Consider the following 27,979-nt stretch of genomic DNA (forward strand, 5'->3'; position numbering starts at 1 on the left):
AATCTCGCTTCTCTTCTCTTCTCTCTCATTCTCCTCTCACCTCTATTTCTAACTTCTCTTCAGAAAAATAAGGATCATTTTAAAGCCAGAGTCCATCCCAACAGCAAGTTAATTTAGATTTACGAAGAGATAAATATTGAAAATTCCATCAAAACTTGATATTTGATTAAAAAAAATCCAAGTAATTTTCAATTTTCGCGTTATTCCACAAAATATAGTTACAGTATACTTAGACTAAATTATGCACAACAATGTTGGAATTCAAAAATGCATGGGAGAGCCAATGATCAGATGATATCACACACAAGATTTAATCTATAGTGTTTTTATGAATTTAAATAAGAAGCTCATGATTGAGTTGAAAGGCAAAATAGCGGTTATTCCACAAGTTCAAAAAACATAAGAACATGTTCGTATGACGCCTTTAGGATGAAAATTTGAAGAAAGAATAGTACTTTATGTAATAAGATACGATGATAGTCAGTGTGTGATGTCATCAGCTTCCTCATTTTCATACCGCCCATAATTATGAAACATTATCACTGTTTTTCTTACTTTCCAATTGATTCTGAAAAATTATATAGCGTTAAAGCGTTATGCTTGTTTAATTCGCCTTAACTTTGGGGTGAATTTCGCCTTTCCTTCTTATTTTACATCCGAATTTGATGAAATTTTCAGTGTTATCCTTGTTGAATATTTCTCTTTTATTCAAATCAAATATGTGCCGGGGTGGACTTGTCCTTTAAGTCAATCGTGTGGGTTGTGCAATCCAGAAATGCACGAGAAACATGTTATTGTACAAGCCTGCGCGACTCGGGATTGTGTGAAATCAATACTTTGTTTTTCTCGTTTTTGTATGAAAACATGGCGGGCGGAACGCAAAACAGAAAGCGAACCTTTATGAAAACATGGAGATATAAAATTCTGTAGAAAATGAGAAAGTAAAGAAAAGAACACAGTGTGTAGGGAAAATAGATTTTGAATTCATTGCATTTTTCAAAGATAGAGAAGAGGGGAGGTGGACAGGAACAGAATACACGAATTGGAGAAAAGGAAGGGAGAGAGGGAGAGAGAGAGACATTATGAGAGAGGCGTGCAAGGGGAGGAGAAGGAGAAATGAGGGCAAGGAAGATAAACCATCGTTATAGGTCCATGGATAAACAGACAGAGACAGGAGAGAATACTTGGTTCATTTCATACCATTTCATTTCTAATATTATTTGGGTCTGTTACAACATGGACCTATTATAGGTCCATGGTTACAATAAATCTTATCCTATGACAAGCAGAAAATTGGGATATGACCTGAAGACTTACTGATAAGAAATATATATATAGAGAGAGAGAGAGACTAGGAAGCAAATTCAAGGTGAAGTCCACCTCAGAAAAATGTTGATTTGGATCAATAGAGAAAAATCAGACGAGCACAATGCTGAAAATTTCATCAAAATCGGATGTAAAATAAGAAAGTTATGATATTTCAAAGTTTCGTTTATTTTTAACAAAATAGTTATATGAACGAGCCAGTTACATCCAAACGAGAGAGTCGATGATGTCACTCACTCACTATTTCTTTTGTTTTTTTATTGTTTGAATTATACAATATTTCAATTTTTACGAATTTGATGATTAGGACCTCCTTGCCTGAAGCACAAAACGTTAAAATAATGGAATTCCACGTGTTCAGGGAGGAATGAAACTTCATTTCACATGACAATGACGAGAAAATCAAAATATTTTATATTTCATATAATAAAATACAAAAGAAATAGTGAGTGAGTGATGTCATCAGTTCCCTCATTTGCATACCGACCAAGATGTGCATATAATTGTTTTGTGAAATGGAGCGAAACTTTTAAATGTCACAACTTTCTTATTTTACATCCGACTTTGATGAAATTTTCAGTGTTATGCTTGTTGATTTTTTTTCTTTTTATTCAAATCAAGTTTTTGTTGGGGTGGACTTGTCCTTTAATAGAGGGAGAAAAGGGGGAAAGAGAATGTGATCCGATCAACTTCCTTTTAAATTTGTTTAATGTGGCCTTGCTTTACGACTTCCAACAAACCAAATTAAATTTACATGGGACAAGAACGGTCTATGCAAAACCTCCAAACGGTTCATCCCTGCGCCGTTACCATGAAATAGAAGTAAATAAAAGTCTATACGTATTCAATTAATTGTGACTTTTAGAAGGGTCAGTGAATAAACACAGTCTAGAAAGTAACAACAAACCTCAGGTATGCCAAATACGGATTAGTGTCGTCTCAGCAAAGCGTGCTGGCTGGAACACACCCCTGAGTTATCAAAATGAGCAGCCACTTACAATCCCCTTCCAGATATTACATATTTTTTCGTGATATTATCAGGGCCAATAGCGTACCTAACGAGGGGGGGGGCAGGGTCACAACCAATGCAGGGGACGTATCCCTGCCTCCCTGACGATTCAAAACTGATCCAGAACGTGCCGCCCCCCCCCCCCCCTCCTTTTGAGAAGCCCAATTAATTGATTTTTTTGTTTTTGATTGAAGACCTTTTTTTTTGCTTGTCAATTTTTTTCGCAGACGAAATATCCTCCACAAAATTTGCCCCCCCCCCCTTTGGAAAATCCTAGGTACGCCAGTGATCAGGGCCAGTCTGTACTCTCAATAAATAATTTTCAATGAAATTGGTCCACTTTGGAGTGTAAATAGAGCTCATTGCTGTGGTAATGTAATGTTATGAACTTGACCGGTGTACATGATCGGTCACGGTGGCAAAGTTACCCCCAAATTTTATTTGTAGATTTATTTACACACGCTAGCACTTTCGATTACAAAATTACTTTCCACAGCGGCCCTAATGTAGAATCTGTTGGAGCCGAATTAAATCAGTAGTAAATATCACACGACGAATTTACTCTTCGATCGGAATAACCAAATTGATTATAAAAGAACAAGTTAGCATTGTTATGATTTAACAAAATAAGCCGAAAATGAGGGAAATGTTCCTTTCTTTACAGTTTTTTTTTTAATATCCCAATAATTTCAATGAAATAATCAATGTTTTTTTTAATAAAGCATGATATTAAAATTAAGCATAACACATATCTGCCAAATCGATTCTGAAGTAGTGTAAATCCGTTCGAAACTATAGATGGCGTTGTTAGAGCACGGGGGCTTTTTCAATATTCAGTTCAATTGGTCTTCAAAGCCAAGTCTCGTTATTCGTTTGATGTTTTAATGTTCACGTCTCATGCTGTCGATGTTTAAGCTGTATTTGCTTAATATTAATAAATGACTTAATTGTTTGCTGTTTGCATAAAATGATGGGATGATAACGCTGCTTTCAGCTCCAAACAGTGGCGTAACTACGGGGGGCATGTGCCCCCCCCCCCCCATCGGCTGGGGAAAAAATGGGGAAAAGGAAGGAGAAGAGAAGAGAAACGTAGTGGAAAAGAAGAAATTATTGTCCATTGTTATATTATATCTTATTATTTTATAATAAACATTTTTTTCATATCTTTATGAAACATAATTTGCTCAGGCCCTGTGTCTTCATTGTTCCTGGTGCCCGCATTGTTTGTTGAACGAGATATATAATCATGTTGTACTAAAACATCCCGTTTTAAAGTCAATATACACCAAATATATTTCATCGCACTTCGAGTTATTATTGTTTTATGTAGGGACATATTCTTCTTTTTCATGACTACTAAAAGTGATTGCCCCATTTTAATGTCTTATTATAAAACATTTTCTGTCGTGCTTACGTTCGCATTGGTGGACTGGTGAGATGTGTCTGCTCTTCATGAATTCCTAAAATCAGTCCTCAAAATGTCCCTTTTTATGATCTGATGTAAAAATTTGAAGCTCGCACTCCGCGCTCGCATCATTTTGTTAGTGAAATGATCTTAGTGAATTCCTACAAACAAGCCTTAGAATGCCCTTTTTCGGGTCTGAATTCCCTAAATGTTCAGCTCGCGCTTCGCGCTCGCAATATCTAATTATTGAAATGCGTATGATAATCATTATTACAATGACTACAAAAAAAGTACTACTTGTTGTAAGTACTTCATGTGTTAAGATGTGATTCTAAAAGAAATTAGCAAGCGCTTGGCACGCGCAGTAGATGACTATGAGATTTGTATACTTTTAATGGATTCCTTTGGGGTCAATATAAACAAAAGTTTCAACTCGCGCTTTGCGCTGGCATCATTTCGTTAGTGAAATACGTATGGCCTTCGTGAATTCCTAGAAACAAGCCTTTAAATGCCCCTCTTTATGTCCGAATTTCCTAAATTTTCAGCCGAGCTTCGCGCTAGCAATATTTGATTAGTGAGATTCGTATGTTAATCATTATTAAAATTTTAACGAAATCAGCAACGCTTGACACTCGCATTAGATGACTATAGTAAGGTATGTTTACTTTTAATGGATTCCTAATATATAGTCCTTAAAATGTCCTTTTGAGATCAATATATACATAAATTTCAGCTCGCACTCGCATTGTCTGTTTAGCGAGGCAGGTACGTATCATGATTACAAAAAATGCTTATAATGTCACTTTTTAGGTCTGAATATCGAAAATTTTCAGCTCACGCTTCGCACTCGCATTATTTGATCAGTGAGATACATATCCGTTTAATGGCACTGTCCTTAAAATATCTCTATTAGGTCAGTATATCTGGCAACTCTTCGTCTAAGAACCATTCGGTCCAATGTCCAATTGGTCCAATTATTATTTTGTCTAATCGGCAGTTCGTCTATGACCATTTCGTCTCGTAACCAGTTGGTCTAATATCACGTATTTCGCTCAATTAAGACTTAGCCCAATTATACCAAATTGTATATGGACTAAATGGCTATTGGACCAACTGGTAATTAGACGAAATGGCAATTAGACCATGTGGATAGTGGACGAATTGATGGAAGATCAAATGATAGTAGACGAGTTGTTAATTATACGGATTGGCATTAGACCACCTAAAAATACACCATAAAACTTCCCCATTTCGAATTTTTTCCGTTTTTTCTTTTAAAATTAATGTTCATTTACTTTACCAAAACATACATAATTCAATGATTGAATGATTGTTTGTTTTTAATTATGTACTCTTTGTAAAATATTTTTGTATCTTCTCATATTTTGCAAACATGTATATATCAGCCACTGCTGCCTAGCATATTGCCAATAAACCATTACTATACTATAATGTAATAATCTATTGTAAGAAATATCAATTTTGACACTTAATCAATTGGGTTCTCATATGTGTGTTTGAATTTGCTATATACTTTAATATAAATACATACATGTTGGTTTTCATTTTTAGGAAATAAATTTTGAAAGTTAATTTCTTGGGTATTTTCATTTTAACAGACTTATCGTGTTTATTTTTCAATGTATGAAACATTCTAGCTGTATTTGCTGAAGTTATGATGGTTACGGGAATCGTCAATCAAAAATGAAAATAAAATGCAGAAAAAAAATCACCAACAAATAGGCAGTGACGGTAGGATTTCTAAAGTATAGGAGGACAAGATGTACAAGAAAATTCGCACTTATACCGCAAAATCGAGCTGCAGAAAATTTCACGTTTTTACATGTTTTAAGAGAGGCAAAAATATTATATCTACAGCTTAACTGAGATGTTAATGGCAGCTGTTATATGATGTAACTTGTTTACAAATTGCTGTTCAATTTTTTCGTGAATTTTCTGAGGGGGATCTGTTCTAACCGGCTTGGGAGCAAAAATGTCCCTCTGCCCCTCTCCTGTGGTACCACTGCAAAACAGAACCTATACCATATATCCTGTTGAAGTGTGTCTATAAAATATGATACAAGCGAAAAGACACAAATCAAAACTCATTCACAAATCATGATGTAACTATAATCATAAAATATCTTTTATTTTATCACAGTACTATATCTTTTTGTTAAAATCGGGTGGGCCCTATACTACACAGGTCGTTTGTCAACACAACAGCACGAAATAGGATTACATACTCTTGTCGTTATATACATATATTTTTCTTTCGCTTTTCCATAATTTATTTTCTTTGTATACCTCTCTCCTTCTTTCACACGATAACAGTCTCTTTAAAGAAGCTTAATATACAAGCATGTAACACATAAATTCTGAACGTTTTTGGCTATTTACAAAGCACAGAGAAGCAGAGGAATGCAGGGTTTATATACAGGCCTAATATGAGACGAGTATGATTAAAAATGGTGAATTCATGATTGCCACTTGGTCTAAACCCCGGTTGTCTTTTACATGTTTTGTCCATTCCGGCATGGTCTTATACAATTCCGTCTACAACAAGTTCGTCTAATATCAATTTAGTCTAATCGATGGTTCGTCATTTTTCAGCTACTGTGTGCCAATTTTGTCTAATCCCATTCGTCTAATATCTCTTATAGTCTACATCTAAATAAGATGAACTTTTGATAAACGTCATTGACATTAGACGAAATAGGAGAAATCAAGAGGCGATGGGGTCATTAAGAAAAAAGATGTTTGGTCAAATGATGATTGGCACAAACGGTTATTAGACCAAACTGATTATAGACAAAATAGGGTTAGCCAAAGCGGTGTTAGACGATCTGGGAATTAGACCAAATTTCATTGAATCTCGCGACTATAAACCTTTTATTTCTTGAGCTCAATATGAATATCATCCACAAAGTATATGTACACCCTGATACCTATTAACACAATAATTTGGTTTACCTTTTTATTTAAAAACTGTCGATCAATATAATCTCAATAAAGGTATAATCAAATAAGCTTAAAAATAAGGATCCTCGGAAAAAAGGAAATAATATCATTCTTCACCAGGTGAAACATTGGAATAAGCTTCAAGAGAACACTTGTAATATAATGTACATTTTCATCAATCGAAAAGGTACTATTCTTTATCGTACGCATCCGTACGCTAATAAGCATAGCAACCAATCAATCTTATCTTTTTAATCTGAATATAAATCACTTACACAAAACCGTTCTCTATAAATTAAAAAAAAGGTGATTCGAAAAAATAACTATCGTTTGATCCAATTAAACAATTAATTGCCAAGTAGCTACAATTTCGCTTTGTATAAAATGACTACCCATGCCTATAAAAAAATAATCTTTTCTTGAATAAAACAAATCATACATCACATATTGTTTTCATAAAATGAAAAGAAAAAGTTGCACATGGAGTTTGATTTTTCCTCTTGCAACTTCAAATTTACGAGTACGAATATTTTTCTACTTAAAATCGACAACCTCTCGTAAGGTATGGAATCATATTTTGTGACACGGATGAAAACAAAATCTAAGCCTTCCGTTACAATACTATATTTTACATGATCATTGATAACAATTACATGACAAAAGAGAAAGAAAGAAAGAAAGAACGAACGAACGAAAAAAAGAAAGAAAGAAATGAAGAGATGGAGATAGTTGTAAGAGTGAGAAAGTGAGACATGCTTGTTTTTATACGAGTGAGTGAGTTTACCACTAGACCATAAGATAACATTAAAAAGAAGGAGAAGAAGAAGAAGCAAAGAAAGAAAGAAAGGAAGAAAGAGAGAAAGAAAGAAAGAGAGAGAGAAAGAAAGAAATAAAGAGAGAAAGAAAGAACGAACTAAATAAAGGATCAGGAAAGAGGCGAGAGAGAGGGGAAGAAACATGACATACATTAGAAGAAATTAATATCAGGATGAGATGGGGGAGAAAAAAAATCAAGAAAGAGGAGAAGGGAAAAGAGTGAATAAAAAAGACACCGATAATAAAGATACGATTTGTAGTATCCAAAAAGTAATTGTGAAATGTACAGCTTAAAAATAATACGGACTTTTACATTTTCATCATCTAAGATATTTATGAGCTTAAATATTTCCAATTTACACAATTTAAAAATCATTCAGGCCTAAGTATCTTTGAAATCGTCACTTTACAATTTACAGTATCATAAGTCAATATGTTTTAATTATCCTTACACTTATTTCATATATCTGTTCATATTAGTACTGCAAGTATATATTTTTTTGTAGAATCGTGTCATACACTTCCATAATTTAGTTTTAATAAAACTCTCAGAACGGTCCTATCATAAATATAATGTGATTATTTACAATGAATTTCATGTAACATCGATGTACAAAATGAATTTTGATATTAATTTTTTAAAATAATCGAATTCGATGTAATGAAATACTCCTATCCCAAAAAATATCAAAATTCCAAGAACTTGCGTGTTCTCTGATAACGATTTATTTCAATTATTTTCCAGACTTTGTGAAGAAGTTTACTTTTTCCTATTTTAGAGTTTCATTAAAAATAAACGAATCTTCTGTTACCAATGTCTAAAACTATATATATTGTATCCACATAGCCAGTGTGCTCTCTTTTTTTTTACTCGTCTTTGCTATTTAACAGATAAAGTGAATGTACGAACCTCTGTTCCATATAAATTTCTACAAGTAATGCTGATGATATTTGCTTTTCTTATAATAAAAATAGTGGATTTATGAAAATAATAAGTTCTTATTATACACCCGTGTCTCAGAATAAAATAGAACCACGTCGATCATTCATTTTTGTTAGTGGACATTGCTTGCGATGCGGTGAGAATGTGATATTTCACGAATCACGTTGTAAGTATAATTCTTCTTGTATATGATACAAGTAATTCTACATGTACTTAAAATTCAGTTATAGACAGAAAATTTTATGCTAAGGAGTAGTTCACGTAAAATTTACCTCTACTGCCGTATGTGTGCCTGTAAAGTTATGATAGTTGATCAAATCATTTGTAGGGTACGAAGAGAATATGACCAGTATTTTCATTAGTGTCATCATCGTTGCAAGTTTAACTAGAAATGCAGCAATTTCGATTGAAACAACGGCCTGCTTTAAAAAAAAGTATGTTTATTTTAATAGAATTGCTTCAGTTTTGACTAGAAAAGTAGTAATTTTCGCTAGAATCGCACAAAATATAGGAACATGAAAGGTGCGTGATAACAGCTTGACCAAGGGTTTATTAATTTTGAACATGACAAATTTACCGAACGAAAATTGAGTCACCCGTATGAATGTCACGATAAGAAATACTGTATTCAAATGGGTAGGCCTATATGGGACATACTGTTTGAAATATTACATTCATTGCTCTGACAATCAAGGGGGATCCACACTTTACAAGCTTTGCTTTTAGTGGACCCCCTCATATCCATTTACACTTAATTTTATACTTTTTTTATGAAGTAAGAATGTTCATCTGTAAAATTGTATTTGATTTATATTACTTCGTCTTATGTTTTAAATGTTTAAATGAAAATGGAATAAAGAACTAAATTGAATTGTATTGAAAAGATTACTTAATTCATCTGATCCTGAAGTCATCAAATAATTGATCAATCACTTTTTTCAGACGCAACAAACGGGGTATATTGATAAGTATCTTGCATAATAAATAGTGCCTATCCCGGTGCTAATATTAAAACAGAATTGAGACTTCATTGAAGTCACGAAAACTTTTACTGGACTTTTTTTTTATTAACTATGAATTGATTGGTTTACATTATAGTCAGACGTTGACAAACGGTGATAGCCATTTCAAACTAGACACGTTTGAATTTGAATTTCCCGCCATTCAACAACGTCTGACGTAAATACTGAGACAAAGGCAGATGTCGCCAAACTGTCAGTAATAAAAAAAGGGGATGGTAACAAAATAATGTAGATATATTTCACCAATTTATTCCTTTACTTTCGATCAAACGTTTTTTTTTTTAATCGGAAATTGTGATTGTATGGACGAAATTTTATTCGGTGAGTTTATGCCATTCTGCGATTTGTTTCCTTGGATTCTGCATGATCTCTTTCCAGTGCTGTGATTCGGCCTCTCCATCCTCATCTCGTCCAATCACTAATCGGCCGATAATTTCGTTCTTCGTCACCCGATCGTGATCCAGCACCTGGTAAAAAAAAATGAAATGATAATTGCATTTTTTCGAGCGTTTCGTTCTCTCAATACCATTTCATCCCTGAATACTCTTAATTGAGTTATAAATTCGTACCCTTCCTCTTTTATTTTTTAGATTAACTCATTCATGCATGAATCTGACAAACAAATTGCTCTTTTTTAATACAACTGAATTTAGTCGTATATCAATATTTTCACGATTTGATAAATTTCTTTGTAAGTTTGAAGACGTTCAAACAAATTGTAAGTACAATTCAATCATATCAATAAACCCAATAAAAAATACTTCGATAGGATTAAACTATCGTAGAATTGCGATGATTATTTGAATTGACTGATACAATAGTACTTAGACTGGTTTAAATTTTGATTAACTTTGTCGACTTCTGTTATAAACAATTTGTCTCCCAACTTGCTTCGTTCAAACTCTTACCTGGAATTCAATCTTAAGGTACTCCAATCCTTCCATAGGTATGTCGAAGAGGAAGGATTCGTTGAAGACGGGATTTAGGGTCCGTTTCTTGAGGCGGGTCTTCTTCTTAGCTAGGCGTTGGTTGCGGTACATCACGTAAATCTTTACGTATGGGTCTACGATAAAAAAAAGAATAGATAGAAAGGCTTTTTAATATTTAATAATTGACTATGAAAGAACATCGAATGCTCAAATTAAAACAGACCTTATGCATGTTAAATGCAAACAATTATCGACATATAAAATTCTTCTTCTCCTCCTTCTCATCCTCCTTTTCTTTCTTCTTCTTATAATAGGCATGATAGGGTACATAGAGTGACCATATTAAATGCAATTTCACTATTTTCCTCAATGAGAAAATATGATATTCTGTACATAGCTTAATGCCATCTAATCCTCTTGATTCATAATAATCCTTCTCTCTTCGTACATTCTTATCATCCCTCTTTTAAAATCTTGTTTCCTCTTAAGTCATTCTTTAAAAATCCAAGGGGGCCATCGACCCCCCCCCCCCCCTTATGGTGCCACCCTTGCTTTATGCATGTATTTACCTGCGAGGCCAGTGACATCCATCTTGGGTAGATTCTTTGCCTTTAGGACCACCACAGTAAGTCGGTTAGCTGCCGGTTGATAGCACAATGACGTCAGCAACTCACCGCGGCCTTGTGACTTGGGGATCTTACCGAAAATATGAGAAGGCAAAAGTGATTTTTGTGGCATAGAAAAAGAAAAAGGCTAGCAGTCAAAGGACAAGTCCACCCCAACAAAATGTCGATTTAAATAAAGAGAGAAAAATCCAACAAGCATAACACTTAAAATTTCATCAAAATCGGATGTAAAATGAAAAAAGTTATGACATGTTAAAGTTTCACTTAAATTCACAAAACGGTTATAATTATGCAGAGCCTGGTCGGTATACAAATGAGGAAACTGATGACGTCATGCACTCATTATTTATTTTATTTTATTATACGAAATAAGAAATATTCTAATTTTCTATTTATTGTTAGGTGAAAAAGCGATTAATTCCTCCCTGAACATGTGGAAATAGCATTGTTTAATTGTGTTTCAGTCAAGTCGGTCCTTATTGTTACATCTGTAAAAAAAATGAAATATTGTATAAATCAAAAAAAGAAATCGTGAGTGAGGGACATCATCAGCTGTCTCAATTGCATGTCACTCAGTTGTGCATATCACTGTTTTGTGAAAAATAAGCGAAACTTTAAAATGTCACAACTTTCTTACTTTACATCCGATTTTGATGAAATTTTCAGCGTTATGCTAATTTGATTTTTCTCTATTTATTCAAATCAACATTTTTCTGGGATGGACTTGACCTTTAAATGTAAATGCATGATTGAAGAGATTTTGGGGGGAAGAGGTGCGAGTAACGGCAGCTTTTTATGCTTGATCAATATCCTATATCCTCAATCTACATCTTACCTACCACACAGATGTGTGTATGTGCGAGAAAAAAACCCTTGATATGATTTATAATCCCGCACAGAAATAAATCTCCAATGATCTATAAATGGTAACAAGGGCGTCGATCCATTTTTTAGATTGCGGGGGGCAAAATCATGAATCAACGTTCCAAAGACGCTCGATCGTACAAAACACCCACCCTCACACACATAGGTATATATATATATATGACTCAGGAGATACAGACACGTATATATCTCACCAAAAAATTAATGCGAGTGCCAAGAGCGAGCTGATTTTTTTTTTTAATTCTGACCTGAAGGCGTGATATTGTAAGCATTTTTGGTACCAATGATTAAGATTGGTATCTAATAGAACAATAGATGCGAGCACGAAGTGCGAGCTAAAAAAAATTATTTCGATCTGAAAAAATGACAGTTTAATGGATTTTTTTATAAAAAAAAGAAGAAAAAATATATATATCCAACTAAAGATTATTGCGAATCGAAGCGGGAGTTCTGTTAAGGTTTAGAACTGAAAACGGGACATTCTATTCACCTATTAATCATGAAAGGTATGGGATTTTGCTACAGAAATGATGCGAGCGCGAGCTGAAATTTTTTATATTCGAATCTGGAAAGCGGACATTTTGAGCACGATTTGAAATAAAGAACGATTTGTGTATCTCAATCTTGCTTGCTGAACATTACAATCTTATTTTTGCACATTCCGGAATTATTGGGGGGGGGGGCAAAACGATATGTTTGCCCCCCCCCCCGATATTTTCATTGGTGGGGCGATCGCCCCCCCCCCCCAGGATCGATGCCTATGAATGGTAACATTTCCGATGGAGATGAAAAAGGAAAAAGAATTGATTTTAAAAAAGAAGCAAAAGAGGTGAAACCGTTATACGTGGCTGAAACGAGAAAGCTATGAACATGATGAAGGAGAAGAAAGGTAAAAAAGAAAAAGGAAAAAGGGGAATAAAGAAAGAACGGATGGGAAAAAGAATTTAAGAATCTGGGGCAGAGCAACGGCAGCGTAGAAGAGGAAAAACAAAGTTTATATTCAAAACGAAACAAAACAAAACCAAAAAAAAACAGAAGGGAGTGAACAGAATGGTATACTTACTCGTGTATTTCTTGGTTTGATATCTCGACATAGATTGACAGGTCTGGTACTCAGATCAACGTTAGACAGGGGCATCACTACCTCACCAATTACCTCATCTCTGGAGAAACGATCGAAACTCATCACGACAAAGTGAAGCGTTACACCCTACAAACAAAAAGATGAAGAAATCATCAAATACAAGATTTTATTAGTGAAAAGTCTCGCAACCGTATACATCCAAATATATTGTATGAGGCACATTCTTATAAGTTTTTTTTCGTAGTAACTATTACAACGGTTATCGTCGTGAAGATGCGGTAAGCAAAACATCAAGACCCGGTGGTATTCCATCAACAATTAAGTTCGACTTAAAGCCTGTGTATAGCTTTGGTAAAGGGTCAATAATGTGATTGATAATAAAATATCATCTAATATGACAGTCTTACTGAAGCGTAGAGACCGTTAGATATTTTTCCAACTGCACTTCTCTGAGAAAATTTCAAATATTCAAATCTTGGATATATAGCGCCCTCTCTCGGCGATGCTTGTTTTAAATAAAAAAAATGGGCATTCAAGCACTTATCTTATAAATTTAGTGATTAGATATCCAAAAGTTACAGACAAAGAACATATCTTGAAAGTTTCAGCCCATTCCATGATTTGGAATAGGATTTAATTGAAAGACAAAAACACACAGATATTTTAATTTGATCGGGTGACCCGATCAAGTTAAATTTCCATGTAAAATCGCAAAATTTATCCTGTAAAACACATTTTCAGTTCATATCCTCCACATCATAACTGTTATAGGGCATATCCATTCATATTAGCTAGCAACGAATTGGAATAGTGATAGGTGCATTTTGGTGGATTTACCAAAACTATACACAAGCTTTAAACTCATGCTTAAGACTAGTGACGACACCCGCACTTAGCGCGCTTATACTGCGGTGATCAGGCCCCCGAAGCTACCGCCATTTTGTTTAATCCATTAGAAGCTAAAATAAGCCCCCATTAATATTAATTTCGTACGATGCTCCCTCGTCAACTGTGGATTTGTACGTGTATTAGACAATACGCACACCAGCGCAATGACAAAGGTCAACTTGGCAAATTTATTAATGTATTCATTTTGTTACGCGCTCGTGACGCGAAGGATTCAGCGAATCAAGCAAGCGCAAATCTGAGACGATACGTTGCGCTTTATAAAGTATCGATATCACAAGCGATATCACTTAAAAACAAAACAATGTTTGTATTGCGTCTTATAGGCCTATGCTAATTCTAAAAGGGAAGATGAAAAGAGTAGATCAAGTCGCGATTAGGTAAAAAGGTGGAGGTGGGGTGGGGGCAAATCATGGTTATTACAATGATGGTATTCATTTTCACTGGTTGAGTATGAATACTGAAAAAAATAACTTTCACCACTAAAAGAGTCATTTCTTGTTACAAATTTAATTTAGAGAAGTAAAAAAAAAAATCTTCATGATCCCCGTGCCTGCTTTCTTCTGGCGTCCGTTTCATAATGAATTACACTGAGCTATTTAAACATCGCTTTTATTGTGATAACCGTGGGAACCTTGATTATGATTGGTATTCGTAGTTACCATACTTGTAACTCATGATGAAACGGGCCCCAGTTTATCATGCTCAATATGTTTCCCGTCCCCTTTATTCTCCAGCATTTCTTACTGTTTTTTTTTCCATTTAATCATTTTCCCACTCATGTTCTTTTGCGCCGCCCTTCTCCTACATATGAAGAGCTCACTTTTAAAAGGGATTAGGTCCATTTTTAATCAAATTTGATTTTTATGTCTTAATTGATTTTTAGTAGCTCTATAAGATGATACCATAGAAAAGTTGAAATTCCCATTAAAAAAGTGAACTAAAAAAAGAAAATTCACTTTTTTCAAAAGGGGTTAGGTCCATTCATAATTTTTCTGGAAAATAATATCTTAAAAAAATATGAAGATAAGTAGATTTCTTTTATACCCAATTTTGAATTTCTAATGGTAGGGTATCATGAAAATTCATTTTCGCATAAGAATATTGCAATATGGGAGAATAAAAAAAAATGATTTTCTTGGAGTGGCCCTAGCCCCTTTTGCAACTTAACTTTTCATATATTTCCTTCTTATTTTCCCACTTGTTATCTGTCTCCTGGTTTCCAAAAATCTCGTCTTATTTCTCTTCCACCCCTTTTGTTCCTACTTCCAACACCAGCTCTCTCACCACCCCCTCTAAATTATCTCTTCATAATTATGTGCCCCTCCATTTCTTTCTCATCTCTTTTCAACCCACTTCTCATCACTCTTTCCCTCTCTCGATCTCCGTCTCACTTTGAATTTTGCCAATTCCAAATCCCTTTCATTTTAGCTTGATACAAATACTATATGAACACAAATGAAAGACATGAAGGAATTTTCTGGTTAGTGAATTTTATTAATTATCCAGAAAAAAAATCACATTATGAGAGGATTAAGCTTTACCTTTTTCTTAAGCGTATGTTAATAGTATGAACCAAAATAAATATGTTTTTGTATGCTGGGGGGGGGCACAATTCCCCCTACTTTTTGAAGCACTGAAAAGTGCCTTTTTATGCAAGAAAATGCCCCCTCACGAACGTGTACTGTGTCCCTTTCACCTGATGAGAACCTGTTTTAGGTAATACCAATTAGTGCTCTTCCTTATATGCAATTTTTCACCCAAAAATGCCCCCCATGTGTTCTGTGCCCTTCCATCTGAGAGCCCCCTCGCCTTCTTGAAAGTGCCCTTTCTTGAATCACTGCCCCTTTTTTACCCAAGAAGAGCGCTTCTAATTTGTTCTGTGCCCCTTTCACTTGAGAAGGATCTGTTTTATGGTCACCATGACGAGTGCCCTTTGAAACAAGAAAACAATATTTTCATTTCTATAATATACTTCTGAAGGAAATCCTGTGTGCATTAAGTTTAATAATTCAAGTGAGTGGGGTATATAAGCAGGTTCGTACAGATGGAGGGGGGGGGGGCTTGAAGGACTCTTGCCCATAGGCGGTGGGATAGGGGGACCTGTCCCCCCTAAATTTGAGGTGGGGGACAGTCCCCCCTCCTAAATTTTTTGTTGAGAATCTTTTTTTTTTGCTCGTCAATTTTTTTCCTGCGTCCCCCCTAAATTCAGGTAGACCCCCCCTTAAAATCAGACTGCGCTGTTGTGCCCCCCCTGAAATTGTGGTTGACAACTTTTTTTTTGCTGGAAATTTTTGTGGTCCCTTCTAAGATTTAGGTGGATAAATTCAGGTGGACCCCCCTAAATTTTTTGCCTTCCGCCGCCAATGCTCTTGCCCCCCCCAAAAAAAAAATCACGACCAAGGGGAAAAAAGGAAAGCAAAGGGTGAAATATATCATTTTGAATTTTTTGTCGAAATCTATCACAAAATTGGATATTTGTTTTTAAAATGTCAAAATTTTGCTTGCTCGCAACTTTTGAAAAATTTCACATAAAACAGCATTTTCCCTGTGCCCCCCCCCCCCACTTTCAAGCAACTTCAATCCGCTGCTCCTATTTGTATGTTTATAGCTTCTCTTTTTGCAACCAATTTTAATGAAAATCAAGAAGAAATTTCATACGTCATGAATTTGGGTTGTGATAATTTTTTTTTTTAATTGGACTGAAAAAAAAAACCTTTTCCATCTTCATCACGTGGTTCCTAAGTCTTCAATGTTGAATAGTTGGATTTCTTGAATGAAAACATCTGTTACACCAGTCCTGCAGATTGAAAAAAATGGAGAAAGAAAATCAATTAAATTGTCATGATTTATAAAACAAATGTTTTAAGAAAAGTGAGACTGCATAGGTATATATGTTTCAACACATACCATAGGAAATCTTTCTTCTAATTATAAAGTTGTACTTCTATAAAGCATATCACTTAAACATGTTCTCTGCAGCTTACATACCACTCTCCATTCTAACTACATGTACTCTTCGAAAAAATGACAGAGATTTCTTGTAAATATGAATATATAAATTAACATATGTAAATTATATGAATAGTCAGAATTAAAGTTGATATGTTTTGTTGCACAGAATATTTTGATCTGTAATTAAAAACGACACTAACTATAATCTAGAAACAAAATTGAAATGGGTTTTTCAAAGGCAGGTCTATTTGTTGCCAAAAAATGTGAACAACCTCCATTATCAAAAATAATCACTAACTCACTCATATAACTGCTGTAGTTTGTATTTCTCTCTGTGGTCCAGGCACTGTTCTATTAGGCCTACTTCACCAATTATTTATCATCATCAATCACCTCCATGGAAATTGTCAAATTGCATCATCCTATTAGACAAAATGTAAAACCAAAAAAAATCGTAAATCTACAAATATGAAATATGAATATCACACTAAAGAATGAATAAAATGAATTTTATAAAATATAACTCATGAAAAATAAATATTGCTTTGTTTATAAATAGGAAATAAAAAGGCAATTTAATTACTAGTAGATCAAGGACATGTCCTAATTTTATAAATTTGCCCAAAGTACATTGGTTCTATTTTAGACTCGAGAGCCTGTATATTTAAGAAGTGTATGTTCCGTACAGATCCTACCTCTTTGTGGCTCAGGTTATTTTTATTTAATGTAAACATGGTTAACATTCAATGCATGTAATGTATCTGTAATTTTGAATGGGTTAGTTTAACTTTTATACCTGGATGAGAATCTGCAAAATGATGCATGCACTTATGATCATCATCTTGAACCATATAGGTAGACCTCTATACTGTTTTTCTTGTCCTTCAAACTCAACCTGTTTTTCTTTTTCTTCAAACTCGACCTGTTTTTCTTTTTCTTCAAACTCAACCTGTTTGTGAAAGAAAAGAGAGTACAATAATAAGTGATATTTTTCATGGCCGAATGTATAGGGGAGGGATTTGGGTAAGAGATGAAATGTGAAAACCTTCATCAAAAAAAGAATTGCATGACATCCTTCAATTTTATTTTAGAAAATGCACAAAACGGCCATAGGTAATATTGGTTACTTCTGGCCCTCGCTTTCTGAATTTTAGGTTTCTCTAAATTTTTTTCAAATGTCTGCCCTCCCCCCAAAAAGAAACATCTGCATCTTTTTATTTCCGAATCTTATTTCATTTGACGTTAACATAATTTCATCTCATGCACTAGGTCTAGATCTATTTGTAAGAAAGTATAGATCTAGTCCAAGACTCAGAGCTGTGCAACAGCATTCGCGTATCTAAATTACTCGTAGGTCTAGATCTAGATAGTAACGATGGACTCTCGATCTATCTAGACCTAGAAAGTAAAGCTTTGGTTCTAAACTGAGATCTAGGCCTATATGGATTTGATGTCTTTTATTCCTGGCTAAAAGTTTAAACTTCATTGCCATTATTGACCAAGATTAGATCTAGTCCTTGGTCCACTGACAGGCATACTCGTACATGTAAATGGAGTCGTTTAGGCCCAGACCTAGATCTAGGCCTAAATTACAGACCTAGATCATAAGCCCTGGGCCTGGGGTAAGTGTCGCGGGTTGGGAAAGTATAATTTAGATGACTCGATTTGAATTAGGTTGGCCTAGAATTAGAAAGCATCGATGAATAAAAGTGAAGTACCGTAGGCCTAGATCTAAGTCTAAAATAATAAGAAGAAGCAACAGTAACACTAGGCCTAGATCCTCTGTTAACCAAGTTAGAAATTAGTTCTAACGTTAGGCCTATCTAGATCTAGGTCCTAGATCCAGCCTATTGATAATAAGACAAACATGCATGCAGAGCAGCATATTATTTCTTATACAGGAATAACCATCGTTTCTGGGGATTTATTCAACAATTTCTGACATTTTTTTTACTATTCGTGAGTGAGCCAACACAGTTCAGCGGAACAACCAAAATAGAGAGACTGAAGCTTTTGGTCTAGGATTCTAACTATATAGACCCTATTTATAAATAACAATAAGTTAAAATGGGTGGGGGCTAAATGAAGAAGCCTGAAGTTATGCAAAATAAATTTGATATCTGAAACTGAAAGTGAGGATTGACACAATGACAGGCAATATATCTTCACCCACACTCCACTTCACAGTTTATTTCTGACTGGGTTTTGATCTATGGCAGTGAGTCCAAACTTCGCGCGTGTCCAAACTTCGCCGACGGTCATTATCTCCAAAACTAGCCAATATCCTTAAAATCTGACATCATCAATGTGAAAAGCGACCTAAAATTACCCTTCGCTGAAAGTTTCTTTAGGATTAGTCCAGTATTCATGAAAATATTGGCAAAAGATCGGCAAATTTGTCACCGTTAGCGCCCGTTTCGAAGAAAGCAACAAGCATCACGATATCACCATTTTACAAGCAGAAATCATAAAAAAATGTGAGTTAAATGTGGTACTAACCGATTCCATAGCATTTTGCCATCAATCTGATATAAATATTTCACTTTTTGAGCTTGAGTCTTTGTTTAAATCTCCACAAAAGCTTTGGTGCGCGAAGTTAGGTCACACTTTTTCTGAACGGTTTTCCAGCACAGCCCGCATTCGCCGATCGGAATAGAATTTTGAGATCGCGATACCGGCGAAACCCCGTGACCTACTTTACATTTTCGTCCATGATTTTATAGTTTACGATCTTGCCGTCAATGTGGTTACTATTTCTTGAATTGGTTTTGTATAAATTATGAATAATTTGTGGACAAAATTAAGCCTGATGAATATTTTTGAAAAGTGCGCGAAGTTTGGACACCCCATCATACTGAAGATAGATGCAGATCTCCCTCTAGATCTAACGTTACAGTGTACAAAAAGAAGCTTCATTCTTCTTGCTTTAATCAATCGTGGGTTGGTCCTTGTTAATTGGAGGTGAACCAAACCGGCCCGAAATTCTCTCGATGCCCAATCGGCTAGGAGCCCGTACAAAATACATGTGGTTAACACAGCGGCATAACCGCAACACTGCAAGCAACATACAGGCTGCACTGGGCGACGATGACAATCTAACTTCAATTTCATAGACCAAATTCTGCTTTCCTTTAACAGAAGAATGATAGTAAACTCTCTAATTTGGTAGAGAAATAACCTAAGATCACAAAATACAGTGTGAAATTTGTAAATAGTCCACTGAATTCATGTGGTTATATCAATTTATACGTACTCACCGGAGTGTTCGTAGGTCCATTTTTGTGTGGAAAGAAAAGTTTCAGAATGAATAAATTAGATGACGTAATGAGGTCAAATGAATAATTACTTCTGTAACACGATACCACTAGTATCGATGACAAAGAATCGGGGAAATCGCGTATTAATGACGCTCTTAGCCAATGACAAGGCCGGAATATGAATATATTTACGCTCATGAATGTCAATGGGGGCTTATTTTTGTCTTCAAATGATCGCGGTAGGCGGAGTCTAATCTCATTTGTTTTGTGCTGAACGCGCGCGCAGCTTTCGGTCTAGTAATATATTATAAGGTCTTTGGCGATGATATTCCGCGCGCAAATAGAAACTATAATGCGACTTTTAACCACACTTAAATCTTTGTGAAAAGACCCTTGTCCCTCCGACGTGGTAGTGATGGCAGTTTAAACTTCGAACTCGGGATGTATTCGTAATTAACTTCTTAAAACCCCTATGTATTCAGGAGAGTGCAGCCGAGAATAGCTCATGTTGCTAGCGGATATCAAAGTCAATGTGCTTGTCGACATTCGTTTTGTTTCATTTTCATGCTGAAGCATTCGATAAATAATATCATGGTTATATAAATGCTTGTCCGCTAGCGATCTCTTGTGTCAACTAATTTGAAAGCAAACGTGAAAATAATAGATTATGCCTATAAAAAGGACTATATTCTGTATTGACTCATGCTACCTCTCATAATTCCACCCTCCCACACCTGTGGCCCAGTTCATTAATGGCATATGTCAGTTTTAACGATGTTATTTTGGTAATTACCACGATCACAGGTGTCAACAACCATTCAAAATCAGGGTTTTCATGGTATTTATCATAACGGCAGAGTTACCAGAAAAAAACAGTCCCTGTTGATTCATTCGGATGAGAAAGGCCCCTACCTCCATGCCACGCCCATAGCCACGCCCATGTTTACGCCCCTACCTACCTGTAACTGGTTGTATGCCAATCCATAGAAGGTAAATGTTTCTTCGTAGATGGGGTTGAGTGTTTTCCTCAGGACCCTCGTCTTTACCTTGTGCTTCTTCTCGGGAGAGCAGGCACAGCTTGACATAGGGGTCCGATGCTCCTGTCGTGGGATCCTTGTATTAAAATAATTGAATATAGAGAAGTTCTCGCAATAAATAGGATTGAATTGTTAACTTGAATTGATTGAATTGTTTAATAAAATGGATTTCGGACGTTCTGAAAAGAAACCTTCCTTAATGCAGCTTGCGTGGATAATCAATATCAGTGAATGTTTAACCACAATATAGTTAAATCAACAAATTACAATCAAACAAGCAAAGGAGTGCAAATATGATTGAATTTGTGTGTCGGGTAAACTACAACGAATGCTGTAAATAGACCTAGGAAAAAACATTGAAACGAGTTAAAAGAAATAAATCATTTGAAATTTTTGTTTGACCATGTAATGCTTATAAATGCTGTAAAGGAAATCTTACAGTACAGCTCGGCGAATTTTCGAACGTTCGGCTATGAATAATATCCCTGTAGACACTGGGTTAATAGTCTTAGGTATATACCACCGATCAGTGGATCCAGGGTTTCATTAATGAAAGGGGTCAGAACACACATACACCACTACAAGTTTCCTCATTAGATAATGGAAGTAATTACCTTAAAAAATGAAAACGAGGGTTCAAAGAGAGTGATACTTTCAATATTTCAATAACAACGGAGCACAATCTGACAATAGTAAAATATAGTTGGGGGCCTATAGTGTGTCCCTACCCTCAGTAGTGACTTGTCTTTACTTCAAGGTGTTTGAGTCATCTTCCGCAAAGGAGTCACGTAAAAGACCTTTGAAACACTAGCCTCAAGCCACTTAGCCATTAATAAGGCAAAACTAACATCTAGAATGAGGTGACGCAAGGGTTCAGCTGGTAAATATTTCACTTTAGATTCTAAATGAGATTGGGGGCAAATCGGGATCTCGGTCTGAATTTCGAATGAGTCGAAAGAAGCTCACGGTTCACGGTAGCTTCGGAGACGGCGTTTTGGACAAAAATGCAAATCTGTACTCGACCACTGGAACACTATCACAACCTGACTTTATGACATTTAAAAAAACCTAACGTTGGTTCTATAGGACGGGACTGTACTATGGTTCAAAGTGTGCCTTGTGTAGAGGCATTGTTTCTCTTGTGTTTTCGTGGTTATTGGTAGCTAAGATGATGGCATGCTATACATGATCGAATGTTGCTGTGAACTTATATCGTTGATAGCTATAGCTTGACATGTCTGACATAACGAACCATTATGCGCGCACGTGTGGGGGGGGGGTTGTGGCAGTGGAAACTATTTACAGGAATCTGTAAATTCTAATCTCGTTTCCATTTCACATTCTAATTTTTAGCCTAATGTTGGATCATGAAAATTCCGGGGATTTTAAAGTAACAGTGATTTTGGGGGTGGTAAGAAAATGACGCCATTGCAAACGACTTGTAAACGAATCCATGCTTGCGCAGCCGAATTTTAAAGATGCAAGCCGGGGTTACAAAGCCCATAATGAGCCGGGATAATTGCAAGCTGAATTATTATTTAATACCCGTGATCTCTTTAATTTTCTGCCTCATAACTATTTGAAATATCACATTTATGATTTATATTGTATGTTTGGTTTGGGACTGACATGAGATGAGAAGGGAAAGTTAAAACTGCACAAGACGTGACGTTACAATGAATTGGGGACGGTCACTTGCATATGCCTACCTTGGCAGGAAGATAGCTGGCTCGGTGTATAGTGACCATGAACACTGCCTTGTCCACTCTATATTCGACCGTGAAGTTGAGCACCCCGACATTTGGACGGTCTTCCATACTCTCCAGGGTCTTATTATCAACCGCCTCGCACTTCTCGTCGCTCCCATCCGAGTACGAGTCTTTGTGTAACGTCTGTGGGTCGAGTTTACCTGAGGACGAGATGTGGGATGGGATTAAAGTATCAAGAGGTATTAATGAAGTGGGAGAATATCATCACATTTTAAGGGAAATTATAATTGCTTTATGAAAGGGAATTAAGGAAACTCGGATAGAGAGATGAGGACGGATTACGTAGGAGTTTCTTCGTTCTTCATAAATTTGATCAATGTTTCCTCCACTTATTTGTGACTGTGAACATGACCGACTCTTTTTTTGTAAACGATATCGATATCGAAAAGTGTAATAGGGGAAAAGAAGGAAAGGGGAAAGAAAGAAGAAAGAAAGAAAGAAAGAAAGAAAAGAAAAAAGAAAGAAAGAAAAATTAAGAGAGGAAAGTGAAAAAGACAGGAAGTGCGTCGACATGCTTTCTACGTTAAAGAAAAGTTGATTTAACAATTCCCAAATCTAGTACATTTCGTGGGTTTGCTATCGTGTTATACCATGGATCGTACTATAGAACTTACCATGGTTATCCTGTTACTTTTTATTTCTCTTTTTCCCCATAAAGATGTTTGCTTATTGAGTGATTCTTATCTGTTTCAGACAAACGAATTTACACTACTTTCCTGACCCCATCTGTCTGAAAAACTTCATTTTGTAACTTTTCAAAATCGGCATGTGACAATGCCCAATCTCAATTAAAAATAGGAAGTTCTAGTAAACGGCACTATTATATGAATGGACTTTACCTGTCGACCCCAAGAATGTGCTAATGGGAGGGCGTTTCTCCCCCTGGGTCGGGGACGGGAATCCCGACGATCCCCACTTGGTCGGAGTGAGATGAGGCGAACCCTTCCCGGTGGGTGGGAGGTGCCGGGATGGGCCGGTCTCGGGAGACGATAACTCGGGACTACTGATGGGTTTTGCGGTAGGACGGGTGTAGAAAGTACGTTGTGCCTTCTCGACGTCTCGAGTTAGCAGGAAGGAGGGTCGACCTGGCTTTCTACGCATACACCGACACGCTGTGAGGACGACGATGGCCAGGGTGGTCATGATGGCCGCACATACACCCACGATAGCTGACTTCGAGACTGTAGAAATGGCAATGAGAGGAAAAATATGATGAGCATATTAATTCGAAATGCAAATTCAAATATGAGGGGGTTACGTGTTATATTCTTGACCTTCTATAAGTGATTCATCTTATTTAATATGAAATGAGCAAATTTGAAGAAAAAAAATGAAATTGTGATTCACTGCACTGATTAATGTTTCATAAAAAGAAGAAACAGGCTGAATAAAAAATCATAAACATGATAATACTAATGTTTAACACGAACTCAACATAATGGCTGCTATATGTCCGGGAAAACCGTCAATAAAAAGGAAGACTGAAGATTTTTTTATCATAGTGATCAGACGCATGGTGAATAATATTTGGTTGTTATTGCACATATCTAATTCATCTTCATTCCGCTATAGTTTTCCATCAAGATAGATCAAGTACCTATGGAATTCTCATTAATGTATGACTGATCACTCTGCTCAGACATTCTTTGACAAATGAGAAATACTAAGTATCAACGCTAAGCTAATCATGTCATTCATCATCATCTTCATCAGCTTAAGGGGAGGGAGCACAGGGACGTTCCCCCCTGGGGGGGGGGGGAACATCACAAATTAATTCTTCCCTGTTTTAAGAAGTGGCCTCATGATGACGCGATTTAAGTCCATAATTATAAGCGTCCTTCCTTTTTGCCTGCCATATATTCTTTTAAATAAAATCGATCGAATTTTATGAACCCATTTTTTTTATTCCTGGATCCGCCCGAGCTGTCTTTATGAAACAAAGGATGATATAGATGGATTTTCGATGAACCACAGAATCTATTTGGGTCATTAGTTTGATTTTACAGGTTATAATCTATCATTTGCCCCCCCCCCCCTCCACACACACACACACACACACACACATGTTTTACACTTGTCCATTTTCCTTTTTTGGGGGCAATTAACTCAATTTCCACTGTAACCCATTCCCCATTCTTCCATTATCCATGTTATCTCAAATTGAAATTGAAATTAAATGTCGTTAACTGCGATGTCGTACTTGATTTTCTTCGACATTTTATATTCTTGTCTTTCTATGGAAAATAAGTATAGCAAATATACTAAATTCAGTTCTACAGGTATGGTTGATATTTTAATATAATGAATCATAACTTTCAATTCAGTCTTCTTTATGTTCATTTGGCCCTCTTTAATGCACCAATTTATGATGTGATAACATGAGCTTGAGAATTATGAATCACCCCCTCCCCCGATCTTCATACCTCAAAATAATTGTCCCTATCCTGAAAAGGTTTGGTAATGGCCTAACATGGACAGTGCTATATGGTAGTAATAGCAAGGTGACTGAAATATTTCTCAGATATAAAAAAAAACAAGATATTCATAATTACATGACACAGTTTGCTTTGTTCTTTTTCTCCATCCCCCTTTTTTCTATCTCTCTTTCTTTTAATTAATTAGTCACATTCTACACACACATTTCACCGCTTCTATACTGTCATACTATCTTAGACATGTTAGAGCTGTGAAAGTCCTCAATTTATTTCATTAATCATTGGCAGTCTTCTAAAGGGCAGATGACAATTGCTATCATATTATCAAGTGTGCTAGACACCCCACCCCAGATATAAGAAGATACTGTATGGCAATGAAGATGCAAAGTGCATGCAATAATCAAAGATATGCAGAGAATGTGCACAAATTCCGAATGAACAAATTCACCGCTTCGTGTGTGATGCCCGACCACGGCGTGAATTCGGAAGACATTACCAATATTATTGTGCACCCTTCGATCATAACAACAGCCGTCATTCCAAACATATGGACACTAATTCTTTCGAATCTTTTCGCAGTTAAGTTTAAGTCTCCTTTCTTTCCGCACTTTAAAGGAATAAAAAGAATGGAACAAAATAAAAAGTGATGTGAGATGTTACATTAGGTATTATTGAAGAGGGTAGGCGAGGGATAATGGAGGGTAATCATGTTCCAAAATGTGCCTGATTCGGAGGGCTGGGTGCTGTGATGCGGAATGACTCAAATCCCGCGTAAATTTCATTCTTCTCGGCAACCAACTTGCGTAACCATGACGTCAGCACAGAGATGCTGTCTGCATCATCCCCTCAGAACGGTTGCCACGGCGACCGCATCTTTCTTATATACTTTTGAATTTCTTCTCCCGGTGCCTCCTTCCCCATGGTCAAATATATGCTAACGGATGTTTCTTAGAATAGAATCTCTTAGGGTTCGAGAAGGAAAATAATAAAGAAGGGGGAAACGGAAAGATCTTTAGGTAGTTTAGGTATAGCATATGGAAGCACAATCTCTTAATTTGATGTCTCAATTTACTGTGTTTGCCCTCGAATGGAGAATAGGCTGTAGGATGCGAGGGAGTCGTTATCAAGATTTATCCTCTTCACGTTCATGCTATCCCACTACATCTTTGAATTCTTTCGTGAATAATTTATCAATTTACTTAAATAGCATTTCTAAACTCTTTCGTTTTACGAGTACCATTAGGAAATAGGTGAACGTCTCGAAAACACAATAATTTCTTCTTTGAACCTATATACAAACAAACTTACCTACAATCAGGCAAGTACGTACAGATATGAAAACATAGATCAAAGCAAAAAGGATTCGTATACAATTGGCCATGGGGAAGTAGGCTGCATTTTGCGTGGAGCAGAGAGTCTACAGTCTATTACTTGTTTGTATGAATAATATTCCACCCTTTTTTTACTGTTGATGGAGTTGAAAAAGGCAGCATGTTTCTTTTTCATGAAATTATCATGAAGTTTTCAATAGAACCTTACAATGTTTTTTACCAAGCCCCTCCAGAAATTTCATTATTCAATATATAAGTTCCATGATCGTCAGAAGTGTGTAATTATACGCTCTTCATCGCAACCTTGCACTATTCTGTTACAAACCTATAGGCTCAAAAGAAATCTTCCCTGATTAAGCATCGTTTAGTTATCTACCATTGTCATTGTCTGTCGAGTTATTAGAATTGACTTATTCGACTGAATTAAGTCATAATTAAACAAGGATGATTTTATCATGCACCGAACTTGGGCCAGATTAATGTCCGTGAACGAAGAAAATTCATAAAACGAGTCAACAATCATTTCGTAATATACCGCCTATTGCGTCAACAACGTTGTTTTTTTTTTTAAATTCTTGAATGAAAGATTAAAATAATGTTTTTTTAATACGATCATTTTCATGTTTTTGTTCTGTTATCTGGAAGAAACCGAATCGTGGATTTCTGCAATTATCATAATACCGACAGGTTTGTATGATTAACATCATCTCAATAATATGATGATTCGATTCCCCCCCCCAAAAAAAAAAAATGTTCACCACTTCCACTCGCCCGGCAGCAAACGAAAATGGTTCATTTTCTCATCTCCCTTCATCATGTTCATCGTCTCATAGTTTTTGTCTTTGCTTTCCTCGTCTTTTTCTCTGTCTCCTTTTCTACCTTTTCTTCTCTGACTCTTTTAATACCAGAATCCTACCTCATCGTGCCATCCTTTTTTCTCTCAATTCATACACAGAAATTCTATACACTTTCCCGTGAATAAATTTTGTTGCTTTTCCCCCACTTTCAGTTCTTCGGGTTTGTATGGGAAGGCAAGACAACATAAAGACAATATCAATACGACGTTATATTATCGGTAAAATTCAGTTTAAACCCCAGAAATTTCTTTTCAGTGCTTTATTTTTTTCTCTCTTTAGTCTTTTCTTAATTTTCCCCTTCTATATTTTTTCCGGGGGGCTCACTCACTATCTAAAAATTCACTGGGGGAATTGCCCCTTGCCGCTACTGACTGTAGCGTGAGTTCACCTTATCTCTCAGTCACATCATCACGCCCTCCTAATCAA

The 27,979-nt window shown here is 35.9% G+C and overlaps 1 protein-coding gene across 1 annotated transcript; it reads right to left on the minus strand.

Annotated features, from left to right (window-relative positions):
* Positions 1–9,245: 9,245 nt before the first annotated feature.
* LOC121414850 (synaptotagmin-11-like) lies at positions 9,246–24,135 on the minus strand. The gene is given in 8 exon segments (XM_041607905.1): positions 9,246–9,949; positions 10,391–10,545; positions 10,981–11,107; positions 12,986–13,132; positions 21,084–21,188; positions 21,190–21,237; positions 22,871–23,070; positions 23,770–24,135. Coding segments are annotated over 8 exon segments (1,239 nt in total). The 5' UTR covers positions 24,074–24,135; the 3' UTR covers positions 9,246–9,796.
* Positions 24,136–27,979: the final 3,844 nt, after the last annotated feature.

Source organism: Lytechinus variegatus, chromosome 5 (assembly GCF_018143015.1).
Source record: "Lytechinus variegatus isolate NC3 chromosome 5, Lvar_3.0, whole genome shotgun sequence".
Lineage (NCBI taxonomy): Eukaryota > Metazoa > Echinodermata > Echinoidea > Temnopleuroida > Toxopneustidae > Lytechinus > Lytechinus variegatus.